At 30.6% G+C, this 20,180-nt stretch overlaps 1 protein-coding gene across 1 annotated transcript in view; it reads left to right on the top strand.

Moving 5' to 3' along the window:
* The first annotated feature begins 2,838 nt into the window (after positions 1 to 2,838).
* Positions 2,839 to 20,180, top strand: part of Nup154 (nuclear pore complex protein Nup154) — a 55,008-nt gene continuing 37,666 nt past the window's right edge. The window contains 13 exon segments of the mRNA XM_076465791.1: positions 2,839 to 2,914; positions 3,963 to 4,120; positions 5,466 to 5,603; positions 6,276 to 6,372; positions 6,701 to 6,771; positions 8,621 to 8,713; positions 11,207 to 11,358; positions 11,828 to 11,933; positions 14,934 to 15,007; positions 15,195 to 15,286; positions 15,852 to 15,949; positions 16,970 to 17,122; positions 18,868 to 18,968. Of these exon segments, the coding sequence (XP_076321906.1) occupies positions 2,874 to 2,914; positions 3,963 to 4,120; positions 5,466 to 5,603; positions 6,276 to 6,372; positions 6,701 to 6,771; positions 8,621 to 8,713; positions 11,207 to 11,358; positions 11,828 to 11,933; positions 14,934 to 15,007; positions 15,195 to 15,286; positions 15,852 to 15,949; positions 16,970 to 17,122; positions 18,868 to 18,968 (1,374 nt within the window). The 5' untranslated portion in view covers positions 2,839 to 2,873.

A 20,180-nucleotide genomic window follows, 5' to 3' on the forward strand; every position in this document is an offset into this window, starting at 1 on the left:
CATGAAGAGTCGGAACATATATTTTTAGGGGCTTGAGTGAGTAATAACTTTAATTTTGAACAATTGTAGTGTACTGTAGTATTGAAATATTTTACCTATTTCGAGATATTGAAATATTACTAAATCTTAATTATACTTAAATTGTATTAAATGCAGTTAACAATCATAAATATAAAAACAAACAACCTTTGTTATGATTATTGTATAAAGTAAGCTACACTTCATATGACCTGTGAATCATGTCAGATCAGGAAAGGCTTGTTTAGGTGGGTTAAATAGTGATACACAAATGTAAAGTTTGTAAATGCAAAAAAATCATTTGGTAATTTAGTTTAAACAGAAGGTTTGTGACATCATAAAAGTTCAATAATTATTTTGATTTTTCATTGCTAGTCATATGATATTAAAAGATAGCATGGGATCTTGCTGATCATTTAGGCTGTCCTTTCCACTAAATTAAATAATCCAGTCCTTATCATATATGTATCAAGCTTTCCTCTAAATTAATTGCATCTATTACATCCCAGTTGAACCACTGTCAAGGGCCAACCACCCTGTTAGAAAAATAAAACTTTCTTATCTGAAGAAAAATATTATGTATGAACAATATCAGTTCCCTTAAGAATCTTAAAACTTTGATTACATCACCTCTTACTCTCCCTGTTTTCATATAAACTTTCCATCCTAGCAGTCCTCTTCTGAATCCATTCCAACAATTCAAAGTTCTTTCTGAAGCAAAGACTCTAAGGCTGAACACAGTACTCTAAATGTAGCCTCAGTATTTTTATAGATACAATCTAAAATCATATTTGCTCTACCACTAGCAACAGCAAACTGCTTGGGTAGCTTAAGAGACTGATCAACCATTACACCAAGTTATTTTGTTTCCATAACATGGTTAAAGTTATTTCAATCAAAATTATATTTTTATTACAAATTGTGATATATTATTTTCTTGCATTTGCTTACCCACCTCTCCAAGTAATCCAAATTGTCTTGAAAGTCAGTACCATCGTTCTCTTAACCAGAAACATCCAAAACTTTAATGTCATCAGCAAATTTAAATTACTTATTTAGCAGATCTTCATCTATGTTATTGATCTAAATAAAAGAGCAAAGGTCTTAACACTGAGGTACCTCATTTGTAACATGAATAAAGTTTGACTACACTCCATTATATCAACCCTCTACTTTTTTCAATCTAGCATGTTTTCCGTCCTATGAGCTAAACTATCCTCTATACCTAGAAAAATAACTTTTTCAACAAGTTTTTTATGTGGTAGTTTGTCATATTCTCTCTGAAAATCTGAATACATCATATACATTAGTAGTAATCTTAAAAGAATGTCTAAAGATTTTTAAGGTAAGATTTGTCCTTTAGTGAAACCATGATGACTGTCCAATAAACTTTGTTCAATGGCTTTACAAATCATCTTTCATCAGATATTTAAGTTTTTAAACTTTTGTTATAATTTATTAAAGACTAATAGGCCTGTATTTATATAAATTAGTGGGACACCTGAAGAAAGGAGTAACATTAGCTAACTTCTAGTCCTCTGGTAACTGCCCACTATCCAAGGATGTATAAAAAAAATAATAGGAAGTGGCTTCCACATCTAATCCTCTACTTTAGATAAATATCATCTGGTCCAGATGCTGAATTACTTCTTAAACTTCCCAACTCTTAACAATCTCAAAATTAATATAATGATCTTATTCAATCTCTCATCTATCATCTCTTCACAAGGAACAGATATTGGCCTCCCTTTATCATCCATCAAGGGTTTTACTATTGTAACATGTTGTGACTTATAGGAAATTATTATAGGGTTAATGTCTTGTTTTCTGTTGAGAAATTCTAAGAGGTGAAGTTTACAAGACTCCCTGGGAAATCAGTAGGATAAGTTTTTATTTCTTTGAGCTGTGTTCTGAAAAGAAAATGCAAACTTAAAATAATAAAAAAAAAAAAAGGCTAAGAGTTTATAACAGGGTGATCGACTTGTGACTTGTCATGGGCAAAAAATGAAGTTTAAGAGGAGAATTGCTAATTTCTTTCAAAATAAAATGTAAGCTCATAATTTTTTCACGTCCTTGCATTTTTGGAGAATCTTCAAAGGACCTGATGATCCCTTGTTACAATTCCACTTCTGTGTAAGTAGATAAAATAAATCTAAATACAACCTGCACACTTACAGTGTCACAAGTAGCAAAGTAGATGTATTGTTTTTCAATTATTTAACGCTCTGTTACTCTGTGCCACCTACCAAACAGAATCATCTTCTATTTTTACAAGAATAATCCTGTATTCTTTAGACTAAATTAAAAAAGAAAATTGTCCCACCTTCCAGTAGTTTGATGTTTGTGATTAAGAAAAATTAATTTATATTAAATTACTGATAGCATTGCATTGTAATTACTTAAAGATGATGCTGTAATTCATCATATTTTAAAACATTGGTAGATAATGCATCATTTTCCAGTATTTATTAGATATAGACTTAAGTGTAAATCAGTCATATTTTTAGTTAACCATAGTTGTCTTAATAAAGTTTTAAAATGTTTTTATTTCAAAGTAAAATATTGTAATTTTAACATTTATAAATACCATGGCTTATGGTTGTTGTAAAATTACTAATATACCTTTTGTGGAAAAGTGACATGTCTAACACAGTTACAAACATGTCTAACACCATTACAACCTCTTGTAATGTTCATGTCTCCTCTACTGCCAATAGTAGCTTATTCTATAAACTAATCACCCCTATTAGAAAAGTAAAACTGTCTCAACTGAAGCCTAACATTCAACTTGTTCCATTTTATCATGTTGTCTACAGAATAAAGCATACTACCATGACTACCATTTCAAGAGTAACATGTTAACCTACGACCAGAATTATGTTGGTTGTCTTGCACTGTAAGTCGTAACATGTTAACCTACGACCAGAATTATGTTGGTTGTCTTGCACTGTAAGTCTCAGGTGAATTAAATTGTACACTGTTTTTAGGTGAGTCTTAACTACTGATTTGTAAAGAGAGAGAGAGAGATCTTTGTGTGTTTTGTAAATAACCCAATAATATTTAATTTACTATCATTAACAATTCACATAGGCACCAAATATACTACTAATGGAACCCAACTGATTATTTTGTACATTGTTACCAGTTCTTGTTTTGTGAATATTCTTAGCTAGACAGGCGTGTCAAACTACAATATTTACTTGGTTGATGTTTAGTTATGTATGTTTGTAGTCTTCTTGAATTAGAAGGCAATGGTAAAGGTACTTTTTCTAGCTATTTGCCTATGTTGCCAGTTGATCCAAGTCATTCTGTAATACTTTAACATTCTTAGTATTATGAAGAAAACTCAAAAGTGTGATGTCATAAGCAAAGTTTGCTAATTACATTTGTACCATTGATTTAGATAAGAAGTCCAAGCAGTGATTTCTGTACAAGTAACATAGGTCTGTAACAAGTGCTGTTTGAACATCAACTAAATAACAATCAGTCTTTGAAATAATAACATCAGTTACCAATTCCTTGTCTCTGTGGTTGTAGATCGTGGTAGCCTGATCTTCAGTGTATACAGTTCCACTCAATTTGAGAGTATTGTGGTGGTATTCTGCAGATGTCAGTGATGTGACGTCCTTCTTATGGTAGACCATATGCACAGTTTGATATACTGCCAGTTTTTTGGTTGTATCACTCGCCTTAAATGTAAATTAAATCAAATGTTGTTTGTCCCCCTAGCTGTTGGTTGATGGGTACAGAATGTTGGTCAGAGATGGTTTAGCCCCAAAAATTTCTATCATGTTTTAGGTTATTACAACCAGCAGAAAACATTTCTTAACCTTTATTTACAAATTATCCTTGCATAAGTTACAACTGTTATAATATTTCTCAACAGAAATGAGTTCAAATTCAGTATTTATATATGTATAAAGATTTTCCATTGTTGTTTTTAGAATGATTTCTACTCTTGTTGCTCCAAGTTCTCAGACCATGTATTCAGGAGCTGGTCACCACATGGAGGCCCTTGACATGGCAGCCAAACTGATTGATAGCCACCTTCAGATGGATAGCTCATACCCTCAATTGGTAGATCTATTACAAGTATCAGGAGGTAAGCATGTTTCAGTAATTCGTTGTTAGAAGCTGTTGTTCTGGAAAATGCACGCAAGATGAATTTATCTTTAATGTGTTGCTTCAAGCTATTTTTCTCTGTAAGATGCATTGCTATAAGCTGATTTTATCTGCAACACATTGCTGCAGGCTGTACTTCCTCTGAGATGTTTCAAGATTCTTTCCTGCTTTTGTCAGTTTTTCAACTTGTTGAATCTTGTTGTTATTAAACTTGGCCACTCTTTGATTCAGTGTGCTCACTCCTCTTTTGGACGTGACCTGTGGACCTCTATCGATCTGTCATGACCTCATGCAAGACTATAACAATATAAATTCCCACAATTGTGTCTCAATCAAATATCCCTGGTGTAGGACAATTGAGTGATCTTTAAACACCCCAGGTGAAAATGGTTTGAATCACAACTATAATCTAAAGTTACTTTCTTCTTTGCAGTATATTTTGTTTAAATGTGTTGTAATCAAAGCCTGAACACTTTTTAAAGTTAATACTTCTTGTATGGTCCAAACCGTGTATAAGATGTTGTAAGATATGTGGTTATTCATATGCCAAGTTTCAATTTTAGAATATTTGAAATGACAGACGTACCTACTTTAATTTAATAATTCTGCATAACAATTTTTATGAAAAGTTTTGCTTCCTGAAAAGGTTTTGCTGATTGTGACAGGTATCTAGTGGGTATGCACAAATATAGTTTTTGGTTTTGCTTCATCACGTAGGAACTCTGAGAAATAGACAGTTAACTGTTTACCGGCAATAATGTATTTAATTACGTTTATGTTTCTAATACGCTATTAAGTGTTTTGCTCCTGATTTTCATTTGTATTCAATGTCCGGTGCATCACGTTGCAGTGTTCAACAGTAGTAGTCGGCAAGAGTTAATGGATTCCAGTTGCCCTGATATCGTTTTTCCATTGTAGCAATGTCCTGGTGAAACTGAAGATTTCGATTAAACGGTACATGATGGGCAAATTTGGATGTGGTTTTCGTGATCAGCAGCCAAAAATCTATAAGGAACACCCAATAGTGTTCAAGAAGCAAAAACTTTGTTGTGCAGTGTAATTGGTGTTACTAGACAAACAAGCATGTAACTGTATGAATGCCATCAGAAGGTTCACTGATCTCAGCCTGTTTGTTATGCATATTTTAAAATGTTATTATTTTAGCTAAGAATGTAATATGTTGTTTACTATTAAACTATGCAAGTACTGTGCAAACTTAGATGCTTTACAAAAGGATACAAATAGTTTTATGAAACAGAATACTGATGTATTTGTCTTAAATGTTATTGTTCGATAGTTTTTGTTGGTTCACTTTGTTTTTGTAGGTTATCCAAGTGTTAGTGGACTTAGTGATCATGACTACCCTGCTTTGAAAGAACTCAGCAGCAGTCTTCAGTTACTGAGTCAGCTTAGTTTAGTCAATAAGGCACCTCTTCCTGCCGAGTTGGTGGAGCAGTTTGGACGTATCCTTTACAAACCAGATCCATAGAATTATGAAACTTTAACTCTTTTGTCAGGTGATGAGAATGCAGGTTATGAAAGTACATTAATTTTGTGCTTGTTAACAGAGAGCATTTTTTGTCTGTGTAGAATTCAGCATATTTAAATTTGTATATTATTGGTTTAGCTTTTATAAAAGGAATTATTCTGTCTCTGGAAGGGTTCATATAACATGCTGCTACAAAGCCTTTATCATACAGGTTGTGGGAGTGGTATGGGTGGTTGAAGTATAATATTAGTGTAGTTTATATCTAGTTAATAGTATGAAGTTGAAATATCCAGTTGTTCAAGGAAATTAACTAAGGGTAGAGATCCTAAAATGTTTATTTCCCAGTAGAATGAGGTGCTGACCAGTTGCTTGAGTATGTTTCAGCTCTCAACTTTTCAGCTATGTGAATGATAAAGAAAGTCACTGACTAAAGCTATAAGTGGTAGAAAACTGCTGAATGTAGGGTGAATAATTTCACACATTATGCAAATTTATGCATTTCACATCAATTTCTGTCTAAATAATGTTGTTTTTTTTTAATTAATGTGGGTTTTGATATAGTTCTCAGGTAGTCAGTGCTTAACTTGATGGTACAGAAGTCTGTATCTTGTTATAAAATTTTCATTCCTTAACTGAGTGTGTTCAGATATGCAGAGTAACTGTCAGATGGGGCTGTTTCCTCAGATAGGAAGGGCCTGGCTAACCATTGACAGTGATATCTTTGTCTGGATGTATGAAGATGGGTAAGTTTAACAGTTAGTACTCTTGGATTTGTTTCTTGGTTATGTTGATTTTATTGTATCAACAATAAATTATTTTAAAATAGAACAGGAAACCTGTTAAAGATATTTGTTTTGTTTTTTTAATTGACAAGTTTGTGTGGAAACCTAAATCAAATTGTCCTTTATAAAACAACCGAAATGACCTAATAATGTGTATTTTTTACAGTTTGAAATAAGTTAATATGTTGTTTTGAATATATGCATTTTATTAAAATTTAATAGAAGTCATGAACATGTCCCTTTCCATAGTTCATAATTTCTAAATGTATTTATTGTTTTGTTTTGCTAGAGATGACCTAGCTTATTTTGATGGACTGAGTGAGACAATTTTGGGTGTAGGTTTGGTAAAGCCAAAACCAGGTATGTTTTTCTAACAATTTGATTCATAGTTTACATGAATTCACTGACTTATTCTGTACATAGAAACTAATGTTTTGCTCTGTAATTTCAATCACTGAATATGAAATGTGATCCATTGATAAATTCCCCTTCAAGAACAAAACTCAAAATAATGAGAAACACATTTAATTATTTCAGTGTGGGTTTGGTTCCTCACAACCATTTAATGATTTAGTTTTTATGCTCTAACTTTTAAACCACCATAAAACTTTGTGGATTATCAGTAAATCTTACCAGGCTTTCTTACACAAGATATCAAATTATTTTTTATATCTTCAGGTTTGTTAAACATGGTTTTTCTGTTTAAATGTTGATTGTCCTAGATACAAAGTGTTTTTCATTTTAGGAATCCAGAATATTTTTATGATTCACATGCAAAATCTTTAACTTTCGGATAATTATCAAACTTTTTTCAAAATAAGTTTATTTTATCTGTTATTTTTACTGTTATCTGGGTTAGGTCGACTTGAACAACTGTTATAACCACCATAAAGAATTAGGAAATAAATACAAATCATATTGGTTTTTGTCTAGACTGGTAACAGATCATTACGTGAAAATGCAAATGTTTGGTCTATGTACCATAAATATCATAACATTATACAGCAGTATATTTATTATACTGACATTTCAGTCACATTGACTAACGTAACAGAAGTTACAATGATGTAGCAGATTTGAACTTCGTTACCATATCTGATAACATAAAATTTGACCTTTACAAAGTGACTCCTGTTGGCTGTGTTTTAGTGGACTAGTGTTTTATTAAATAGTCACATTTTAGTAATAATACATTATATATGTTTATAGATTATTACTATTTACAAATAAATTTATTAACTTGTGTTTCTTAAAATATAGAACAGTGTAGCAAACAATTCTCATCTAAGTTCTAGTTATGAACTTTTGTACTTGTTTGCTGCTTTCTCTAAGTTTCTAAACCTCATTGAATTTCAAATGTGCAGTATATGAAACAAAATAATTTTTTTAGTTTTTATAGATACATTATGAAATAATCAGAAAGTTACAATTACTATAAGGATACCATAGAATTTCACTATTATTTATCAAACTTAGTAACTCAGCTGTATTTAGGTCTAAAAAAATATTAAATTTGACCTTATTGATGTTTTAGCTTACTGCTTGGAATCTAGAATGAAAATAAATAGTTTGCCATACAAATATTTAGCTGAGGCTAAGAAAACCACTAAGGGAACATTTTAAACTTTCAGTTTGTTATAAACACATCATTGGACAAAACAGGTGTACGTAAGGATTTATTTACCAAAAATTGAAGATATGGTTGGGACACCTTGATTGATTTAATAAATATATTAGTGTCATAAAATACAAAATATAGCAGGTTCTTGTTTTACATTCTAGCTTATTAATATTAGTAACTTGAGTATCTGACTGTCAGTAAACTATAGAATTTAATTTTTGTAACATACATTCATAACGTAGTAGTTAAAAATTAATGGGTATAGAAAATAAAAGTATTTTAACAAGTGACTTGTTTGACATTTCTTTAAAAAAAACTGAAACAAAAAATGCACTTTCATCATGTATGACCTAACAGAATTCCAGTTGAAGCGTATTTGTAAATCTAATAGTTAAAGTAATGATAGTTGTTGATTTGTAAATCTAATAGTTAAAGTAATGTTGATTTATGCAGTTTTAAATTTACACTCAGTTTTGATGACAGTATTTCATTTAAAAAAATTCTAGGTTTGTTATAAACAAATAATAAAGATAAGAGGTTTCATGATAAAATTACTTACAATAATGAATATTTAAATTACTTTTGTAGGTATATTTCAAAACCATATTCAGTTCCTCTTATGTCTGACGACTCCTGTAGAGATAGTACTTCTTGGAGTCAGTTTTAGTCGGAGACATGAAAGTAAGTAAACATGACATGAATATGTTTGTAGTAGCTTGGGGATTTTTGTGAAGAAGTCCTAAAATGCACTCCAATATTTTAATATTATGATAGTAACAAATGTAGATAGCTCTCAATGTATATCAGTGTGCTGGACAGATCTAGAGAGGTGACAGTTATGTGAACATGTTTTGTTGAATATTAGTTTGATGTTTATAGTACCTAAATTTGATTGTGTTTATATATCTTCTTTCAATACAGGATTGGTCAATTTGACAGACCGTGCAACTTCCTTGTACTTGTTTAAAGTATTTTTCAGGTTTAATACTTCTAACCTACCAAATATTTGGCAGTCTTTCAGTTAACATTACAAGTCTTTCACATACTAAAAATTAATATTTTTAGTGAAGTATTTATAATAAACTAATGATTTGTCCATTAATATATCGAGTGTTTAGTTTTAGTAGTTTTGTGTGAAAAGTAAGTTTCATGTTAAGATTAAAATATATTTATTCTTATCTCAAATTTACTTTTTATAATCCCTAAAAGTTTCTATATATTTTAAACTCTTTTTCAGTAAAACTTTGTTTTATTTATTTTCTCTATTTAACTCCATGTGAGGTTTGACTGAACTGGTAATTAATGAAACAAAACTCTAAATGACCAATTTTTTCTTTCTAGAATGATTTCATATTGTAACGTGAAACTACACTTGTTTGTTAAGTGTAGCTTTAAGCTACTAACGGTATACATCTACTTATAATTAAATTTTATTGTTATTTTGATGATAATGTGACCCATGTTTAACTTCTATCCACACTATTTTAAGTTGTATATCACTTGGTCCCTGTGAAACATGTTTTACACTACTGAATTACGTTACCCTCTTACTACTTGCATGCTTGCCTCATGAAGCATTTTTATTGTATTATTTCATCTACCAAATCAAATGTTAATTAACCTAAAAAACATTTTCATTACTTTTATAACAAACAAACATGAAAATAGGTGCTTACCTAATCTTTATTCTTGCTGTCACTTATTGTGGACACTTAAGCCTACTTTTTTATATTAATGGTAGTAATTCACTAAGTAATTTCAGTTTAATTAAATAATATGCCAAAAAACATGACTAACAACATGCAAAAAGTAGACGGTTTCCCTTACCTCGCACAATTTTTCTGGCTTTTTAACTATTCAACAAAAATCATTACAAATCCATCCGAGCTAGTCATTAAGTTTTTCAATGTAACATTGCTTCTATTCTGAAAGAAATTGAGTATGTGTTCAGAACACAGCAGTATGCAGTACATCATTGGACAGGTGAAACCTTGTTAGTTATATATAATGCAAGAGAGAACTGTGACTATATCCTGAAAGAGAGGATGTGACAAGGAAAGGAGGTTTGATAACTCTGTAACCAAACAGAACTGAAGGCTATATCCTGAAAGAGAGGATGTGACAAGGAAAGGAGGTTTGATAACTCTGTAACCAAACAGAACTGAAGGCTATATCCTGAAAGAGAGGATGTGACAAGGAAAGGAGGTTTGATAACTCTGTAACCAAACAGAACTGAAGGCTATATCCTGAAAGAGAGGATGTGACAAGGAAAGGAGGTTTGATAACTCTGTAACCAAACAGAACTGAAGGCTATATCCTGAAAGAGAGGATGTGACAAGGAAAGGAGGTTTGATAACTCTGTAACCAAACAGAACTGAAGGCTATATCCTGAAAGAGAGGATGTGACAAGGAAAGGAGGTTTGATAACTCTGTAACCAAACAGAACTGAAGGCTATATCCTGAAAGAGAGGATGTGACAAGGAAAGGAGGTTTGATAACTCTGTAACCAAACAGAACTGAAGGCTATATCCTGAAAGAGAGGATGTGACAAGGAAAGGAGGTTTGATAACTCTGTAACCAAACAGAACTGAAGGCTATATCCTGAAAGAGAGGATGTGACAAGGAAAGGAGGTTTGATAACTCTGTAACCAAACAGAACTGAAGGCTATATCCTGAAAGAGAGGATGTGACAAGGAAAGGAGGTTTGATAACTCTGTAACCAAACAGAACTGAAGGCTATAAAAATTATGGTTTGTCTGCACAATGATGATTTCACAGTGACTAATATACAGTTAATTTCTTGCTCTTTCAAGTAGTAGTGGAAGAATAGAGAATGCCACGTGTTCCATACTAGGGGAAATTCAGAATTCTTTAAACTATTTCCTTGTAGAACAAGTAACATGAACTTTTTATACTATTAAAATATGGATTATTATCAGAGATGTTATACTAATTGATGTAACATAAACATGAAGTAATTTGTTGGAATGTTGAATGTAAGACACTAAAAGTTTGTTATATAATAAAGTATTCGTGGGTTGAAAGAGTTAATATATGTTTGTATCTTCTTCATTTGATTATGTATTTATTTTTCCTAGATTTTATTTAATAAGTGTTTATACATATTTTATAGTTGGGTTGTATAAACGTTAAAGATTTATTTTTTATTCTCAGCTTCCTCACCTTTTGATGAGATGCACCTACTTCCAGAACCACTGTATACCCTTCCCACAGACAACACCCTCATCCAGACAATTGCTGGAGCAGATAATGGGCGTATTTTCTTGGGTGGGAAAGATGGATGCTTGCATGAGCTGGTTTACCAGGTAAATGGTTGTTTCTATACTTACTGTTCCTGCTATAGTTATCAGTCTGGAATACAGAAGTTGAATGTTGTTTTTCCCCAGATACATACTGTTGTTACAGTTCTAATTGTCAAATATTGATTTTTCTGGTTATATCTTCAACTCTGTATAATAACAATAATTTAGTGATTTTAACTTGTTTTTATAAATATTATTATTTACATATTGATATGGTTCATATGTTTTGTTACATTTACTTAAATTTTAAGTGTAGTGTCACAGTCCTACTTGATCATTAACTATTTAATTTAACATTTAAATCAGTTTATATCATTCAGAAGGATTCCCTAAAGTGTTTTTCACTGGTGTTCATGTTCAATGAGATTCACCTGTAAAAAATATAGTTGCTTAACTGATTGTTTGTATTTTACAAAATTTGGTATTTACTGTGTCCAGACATTAACCTGATATGGAGATGTTAACTTTTCAGGCTGAAGATGGCTGGTTCAGGAGGAAATGCAAGAAAGTGAATCACTCAAGCAGTTCTCTCTCATTCTTAGTACCATCGTTTCTCAATTTTGCTTTTTCTGAAGAAGGTTTTATCTCATTTAAAATATTTCTTTATTGTTTGAAATGATAATTTGTTACAAAAATATTTAACATTTTCCTACCTGATTCTTTATAAACCTTTTAAAGGTTATTTTTAATACAACTCATTAAATAATTTTTTCCTTATTTAATTTTCTATGATAAGGTTTAGGTTTACAGATTCTTATTATATTAATATCTTAAATTTGTGGTAGTTTGTTCTGTGTCTGCAACTACAGATAAAAATGTATATCCGAACAACTGGTATGGGTATTAACACTTTTACTGATAAGGAGAGAACATTTCAACCTTCCTAGGTCATCTTCAGGTTAAGAAAGATAGTTTGGAAGTGACCGTTCCCGGACACATGTCTTAGGAATGAGAGTATAAACGGGTACTATGTTCCTAAGACATTTCTGGCAATGGTTGCTTGTGAACTATCTCTTTCTTTACCTGAAGATGAGGTTGAAACATTGTTCCCTCTTTATCAGTAAAAGTGTTTCTAATACCCATACCAGCTGTTCTGAGAAATGTTTTTATTTCAAGTGCATTTTTCATTATTAAGAATTACAGATAAAAATGTTTTTATATCGTAATTAGCTTCAAAATGTTTGTCCTTGTATTTAGTCTGTACTTCCCACAGAACTGTGTTTTTCCTTCATTCAAGCATTTTTGATAAATGATCTATCATGGTAAACGATTTTAACAATATTTTGATAATACACAACTCTAAGGCAATATTTGAAGAACTCCAGAATTTTCTCTAGTGTGACTTGTGAGTAACTTTCTTTGAGCATGTTATTTTACCTTTTACCTGCTTTATCCATCCTTCAAAAAAGTAAAAAATTAAATGCAAATATCTATGTAGAATCATCGTTGCTCAGACATCATATTTTTATAGTTGTCAATTTTGTTTGGTTACAGAGCAAACAAATAGAAAATCAGACCTGTTACATGCCTGTCACATCTGTTCTCTCAACATTTGTTAATACTTCTTTCTTCCATTTAATTATATATTAACCAATAGAGAGTCAAGGTTTTTATTTAGCAAATGACTTTAAAAGTCAATTTCATTCAGAGCATCAACATCATTTTTATGAGAAAGTTGATACTCTAAATGCAATCAACATTTACTTAATTTTAATTAATTAAATAATGCACCGAACAATATAGGCTAATAACATGCTAAAAGTAGACAACATTTCATTACTTCTCACAATTGACAAGAGTCATTAGAAATTTGTCCAAACTAGTTAACTTTTTAATGAGAATGATGTTAATACTTTTTGTATATTACGAGTCTGTATTGTTTGGTGCATTATTTAATTAAATTAAGTGCAGTACTACTATTAATATAAACAAAACAAAATAGGGTTAACTCTTTATCACTTTGTGTTACTATACAAGTAATGAAAATGCAAATATGTGGATCTTTGTAAATTACTTAAGGTTAGATAAGGTAAAATAAATATTATAATAATACCAAGAGGTACATATGTGAGCATCTTGTAGGAGTTCGTGGGTAATATAATTCATTAGTGTAACGTTAGTTACATGTTTCCTGAGTGATTTACAATTATAGTAATTAGACACCATTCAAAAGACTAAAACAATTCAAAGTAATTATAAATAGATGTTATGAACTTACAACTACTCTGGCTACATGAATGTAGTTTCATGTTACAGTTTGAAGTCATTCTAGAAATTTTAAGTTTATTTTGGTGGTTACAAAGTTTGTTAAATTGACCAATTCCATTTTAAGTTAGGATAGAGAAAATAACAGATAAACAGTTTTATTGAAGAAAAAACACATTTGAAATGTATTTAGGGTGCTTTAGGGATTACACAAGGAAATTTGAGACGAGAATAAACATTTTTAATCTTAACATGAAACTAGCTTTTCACACAAACTACTAAACACTAACACTCAATATATTAATGGACAAATCTTTAGTTTGTTAAACATACTTCACTAAAAACATGAATTTTTAGTATGTGTAAGACTACTAATGTTAACTGAAAGACTGTCATATATTGTAAAGATATACACAAACTACATTAAAAATTTAAACTATTAAATCTGTAAAGACTAAACATGTAGAAAGAGGTCATGTGGTTGGTCAAATTGACCAAACCTGTGTTTTAAAAGTTAAGGAACTTTTAGATATCACAGTATATTATTTGTTGACATTAATAGTAATCTGTGTCATTGTTGGGTCATGTCAAGAAACTCTATATTATTTGTTGACATTAATAGTAATCTGTGTCATTGTTGGGTCATGTCAAGAAACTCGTAACAGTATATTATTTGTTGACATTAATAGTAATCTGTGTCATTGTTGGGTCATGTCAAGAAACTCGTAACAGTATATTATTTGTTGACATTAATAGTAATCTGTGTCATTGTTGGGTCATGTCAAGAAACTCTGTATATTATTTGTTGACATTAATAGTAATCTGTGTCATTGTTGGGTCATGTCAAGAAACTCTGTATATTATTTGTTGACATTAATAGTAATCTGTGTCATTGTTGGGTCATGTCAAGAAACTCTGTATATTATTTGTTGACATTAATAGTAATCTGTGTCATTGTTGGGTCATGTCAAGAAACTCTATATTATTTGTTGACATTAATAGTAATCTGTGTCATTGTTGGGTCATGTCAAGAAACTCTGTATATTATTTGTTGACATTAATAGTAATCTGTGTCATTGTTGGGTCATGTCAAGAAACTCTGTATATTATTTGTTGACATTAATAGTAATCTGTGTCATTGTTGGGTCATGTCAAGAAACTCTGTATATTATTTGTTGACATTAATAGTAATCTGTGTCATTGTTGGGTCATGTCAAGAAACACTATATTATTTGTTGACATCACTAGTTATCTGTGTCATTGTTGGGTCATGTCAGGACAGTCATAAGTAACCATATATTATTTGTCAACATCCCTAGTTATCTGTTTCCTTGATAAGCTGTTAAATCTGGTACTCTTTTCTTCATTACCAGATCCCATTGTTCAGATAGAGATTGATGACAGTAGACACATACTTTATACACGGTCTGATAAAGGAACAATACAAGTAAGTTTGTTCATCACAGATTATTTTAATAGACTTCTGTGCTGGGAAGCATGTAATGACTTAATGCTGCTTTGGTTATTGCTAGTAGTTAATACAATATTTTCATGCTTAATAAAGTTGAAATAGTGTTTACTATATTAGTTAACTTGTTTCTTCTTTTGAATTTTTAACTTAAATACTGTTAAAGGTTTTTGATCTTGGTGCTGACGGAAAGCAGTTGACTAAAGTAATAGCTGTCTCTCAAAACTCCATTGTTCAGCAGGCTGTCAACATAGCTAAGTATGTTTTTTTATATCTTAGTAGTGTTTGATTTATTGATATGCAATTAATACATGACAAATGTAGTCATGTTCTAATTCACATTTTATTATTTAACAAGCCATAAAATTTCCAAAAATGTGTATCATTGTTTTGTTATTCAAACGTAGAAGTTCTGGTGTAATTTCTAGTTATGTCCTGCCACCTGTGGTAATTATTGGGCTTTATATAAATAAATTAACAAGTCCTATTACAGCAGTTCTTGAATAAAGTAACATTGTTTCAATTACATAAAATCATTTAACACCTTGATTAAATTATGATTATGTTGGTTTATGTTTTATATTTCCCACAGTAACTTTACATAAACATTACTACTGCAGTAAGAAGTCTGTATCAGTGTTAAGTAAGGTATCTTGTCATTTTATTTTGTATTTTTTTAATGTTGAGTTTTTACAAGTTATTTTAATACTAGAATATTCCTCAGTGTCATTTAGTACTATTATTTTTATCCATATCAAAACTTCTTAGACAAGTAACTGATGTAATAATCATAAAAAGTTTGAAATTTGTTTTTCTTTTGCAGAACAATTGATAGGTCCAATTTTCGACCAGTGGTTCATATCAGTGCCCTGGACATTGTAGAGTCAGTTCACATCAATTTGGTGGCAGTCACACAATCGGGTAAAGAAAAAAAAAAAAAATGCATTCCCAAGAAAACATTGATATGTCCATGTTGTTTATTTATTCTTTATTGACTTTATAATAATATTATTGTGTTTATGAAACCAAGTTTTGAAAAACTTTGTTGTTGGGTAAACAGTATTATTTTTATGGGTACAGTGTTTCACCAGATGAACCTGACATCATCAGGTATGTCAAAAATATTCTGCTTAACACTTTCCATGTGAGGTCAGTTGATGTGACTAATCTTTTAAACACAAAACCATCATGATTTCCAGATTATAGAATGTAGAGTTGGAGAATTCGGTGCTCCAAGTGCAAGTTGATTTTCATGTTAAGATTAAATATACTTATTCCATATGAAATTTTTCTAATTTTGTTCTTAACCTATGAACTGCTGTAAGTAAAATTTGTTTGAGTAAAACTTTTATATTTAATCTGATACTTTGTTTACCTTAATTGCATGAATGTTGGTGATTTAACCAACATTGTAACCACTATAAAAACAATTACCTTTTTTACCAATAACCTACTTGTTAGAAGATGTTTAAAGCTTAGTTCAAACCATGTTTGATTACAGAAGACAATACTGATAAAATTGTTTCATGATAATAATGATAAACTGTTATTTTAAATATAGTTTGGATATTTCCAAATATATATTATAATAATCTAACTGTTTAAAACTTTCATTCATGTTGATAAGAGATCTTTAATTGTATAGAACATATTTCACTTTAAATTATGGTATTGTTGTTAGTGACCTATGTAATAACATTAGTGTCAGATATCGTAACATATTTTATCTGATTGTGAATCTTCTTTGTGTCTGTTATTATAACATATTTTACTTTTAAACCAAATATATTTTTTAAAAATACAAGTAAATTTTGGATATATAAAATGCTTTTGTCAGCTTTTTCTGCTTGAGTGCTGTAGTATCGTAATTTAGATGTAACTTTCTTAAGTTGCAATTTTGTGTAATTTATTTTTGGTTGAGAAACTTCTGTAATTTTTTAAGGGTGAGATTTTATTTCACTACCACATCACTGATCCATCCTGAAGCTAGGCCTTTTACCTTATTGCTCTTGCATGTTCGTCTTCCTCCCGGGTTCTCAGCAAATGCTCCATTACAACGGCCAAGTCACGTTCACATGGCCCATTACAGAAAAGGTATTTTTGATATTTTGTATTTTAATTTTGTATATGTGGTCAGTGGATTATACCAACCTTGTAACCACAAACTAACTATCAGTTTCCATGCTATTTTTACCAAATTTGGTAATCTTTTTGTAAGTATTACAAATTCTTTGTACACAATGAATTAGGTATTTTAGTTATGTATTTTTGAAGATGTTTGTCTATGAATATATAGTTAAAGTATTAACTGGTTTGAGTGCAAAGGGGTTGTTATGTGAAGACCAAATACTCTTCATCATCTGAAAATCTCAAACTTCATTAGTGTGTAACCTCTAAAACCCTAAAATATTAAACTTCTTTAATTAAACTTTGTATTTTACCTGTTATTTCCCATACCCTAATTTAACTGGACTTGGTCAGTTTGACTGACCTTGTAACCACCATGAAAAAAAGTTGCTTTCTTTTCTTTCTAAAATGGCTGCTAGTTGTAACAGGACATGACATTTATTTATTTTAATTAACATGAAACTTATAGCAGTGTATATTTGTAGTTTTATTGTTTTATTGCCCTTTGAACTGTCTAACTTATGATCATGCAACACAAGTTGTAAATCACTCAACAACAGCATTGCTCAAGGTACTGTATTGAATTACATAGTATAGGGACTACTCAAGAACATACCTTGTGAAGCATTATTTTTTTATTATCTAATGTAATCTGTTTTGTATTTTTACATTTTACTTACACCTATAACAACAAACAAACAAAAATAGACATGACAAACAAGAAACATAACTGCCACGACCTCTATGTTGGAGAAACAAGTAGAAAAAATGGGAACCAGATTCAAAGAACATAAAAAGTCACCTTCACACATTTTTGAACACTGCAAGTGAAATAAACACAACATAACCATAGAAAACACTCAAATACTAAATAAAGAAACAAACATAAACAAAGGCAAAATTAAAGAAGCCTTACTTATGCAACAACTTAAACCCAAAATAAACCAATATAAAGGAACGCCTTTATACCTATATTAAATATAATAAAATAAATAATATAAAATTATATCTTCCAACATCTAAGCATGCCCTCTACATTCCTACACTCAATTACACAGCCCCTTTGAAACATGTGGTCAGCTATCGGTCAGTTACCTCTTTTTTTCTTTGCGAACCTGGCGATGACTGAAAAAGGTCGAAACGTTGTTTGCTCCTCTACGTAAAAGTTTTCTCAACCCAAACGAGCTGTTTTTACATATGTATTGAAGAACCTAAAACTTATTTTAAAATTTGAATTATTAGCTAGTTTTGTTTGTGAATTATTAAAATAAAGTAGTTTAATAAAATTGTTCACACTTTAAAGTATTCTTAGAATGAGTTTAAGTGCATTTTGTAACTTTACAGCTTTATAGGTAAAAGTTGCATGAAACTGAAGGTGGACTGTTGGTGAGAACTGAGTTTTCATACATAGTTCATGAGAGGTCGCCATTAACTTGTTTCTTTTTGTGAGAGGTGGTGACTTTATATTTCTCTAGAATACTTACCATACTGAAGATTGTACTACTGTCTTGTGAGGTTATTAAACATTCACTATTATAGAAACTGAAGATTGTAATAGTTATAAATTATGAAATGTCTCAACAACATTAAGCTTTCAGCAAGTTAGTTTCAGCTTCGAGTTCTCGGCCAGTTGATTTCAGCTTCGAGTAAATGACTGATATTTCTAGTTCTAATTTTGTTTGTTATCATATTAATCTGTTCTTTTTGAACAGGTTGTGCATTATTGGCATCATCTCAGACTGAAGACAGTGATGTAATATGGACCATGAGTAACGACTCCTTTCCGTTTCAGTCGCAACTGATGGAACTTCATGTGAGCTGTTATGTTATCTCAATTTATATGTTGTGTTATTAACTGACTTAATATGTATTTAAACTATGAAAATACAGACATGTACATCATCAGATTTTCAAATTTTCTAACACTTTGTTGTTTTTCTGAAAAAGTTCCAACAGAAATAATCAAGAAGGTATGTTTTTATATTTTACATTTCCTTAGTTGAAGTATTGCTGAATCCATGAGTTACATTGAAGCCTGTGGCTGTAGTAAAGTAAGAGAAACACTGTTTTAAATGATTCAGGAGTATATTATGGGATTCTAGGTCTGTTAATTTATTAAAACAGGATGATATTGTTTCAATAACATGCGTCAATTGGTATGACGTAATAGACGTAACAACCTCAGTATGTTGATAAGCAGACTGTCTTTTATGTAAGTAATTCATCTGTTGTTGGTAGAAGTTTCGAGTTTTATATGAATACCTGTCACAGTCACCTGGTTATTTTAGGCATAATTTGGTAAATCAAATGTATATTAAAATGTGAATGACATTCATCTTTAAGAATGTATCTTTAATATGAGTGATATTAAAATGTGAATGACATTCATCTTTAATATGAGTGAGCTTTGTTACACTGATCACGAAGTTGTTTGAATGACACTTATTTGTTTGAGAAGTGTTTTTAGGTTAATTCTTCCCAATAATTGTTGTTGTCTAGCTAGTAAGTAGTAGTTTTAAAAGCATGATGTGTCAAGATGACAGTCAGGTTTTAATGATGTGATCCTGGCAGAATGACACCTAGAAGTTGTTATTAAGCCTGAATGTTTCACTTTCACATCTGAATTGGTATGTTTTTGTGAATTGAAATATCTGATTCTGATTAGAATAGTATAGTGTTTAATCTCTAATTTTCGTGGGAAAAAAAAGTAAAAACATTTGTTGGTTTAATAACTATTGAACTGTTAGTTGTGCAATAATAAAAGATTTTAACACTTAAGAATATCTGGTGATGTTATTTGATGTATGTATTGCATAGCTTGTATTATTCCATTTATAAAAATTAAAATACTGGATAAAATATCATTTCAGCCTTCTAAATACTATTGAGATTCTGCAAATAGTATATCTCATTTTTTACATTTAATTCAAACAATTTCTTAGCATGATACAGCTTCATGTAAACTCATCCTAACACAGTGGCTTTCTTGGCAAAACACGAATAGTGAAATACACAATGATTTACC

Source organism: Tachypleus tridentatus, chromosome 1 (assembly GCF_004210375.1).
Source record: "Tachypleus tridentatus isolate NWPU-2018 chromosome 1, ASM421037v1, whole genome shotgun sequence".
Taxonomy (NCBI): domain Eukaryota; kingdom Metazoa; phylum Arthropoda; class Merostomata; order Xiphosura; family Limulidae; genus Tachypleus; species Tachypleus tridentatus.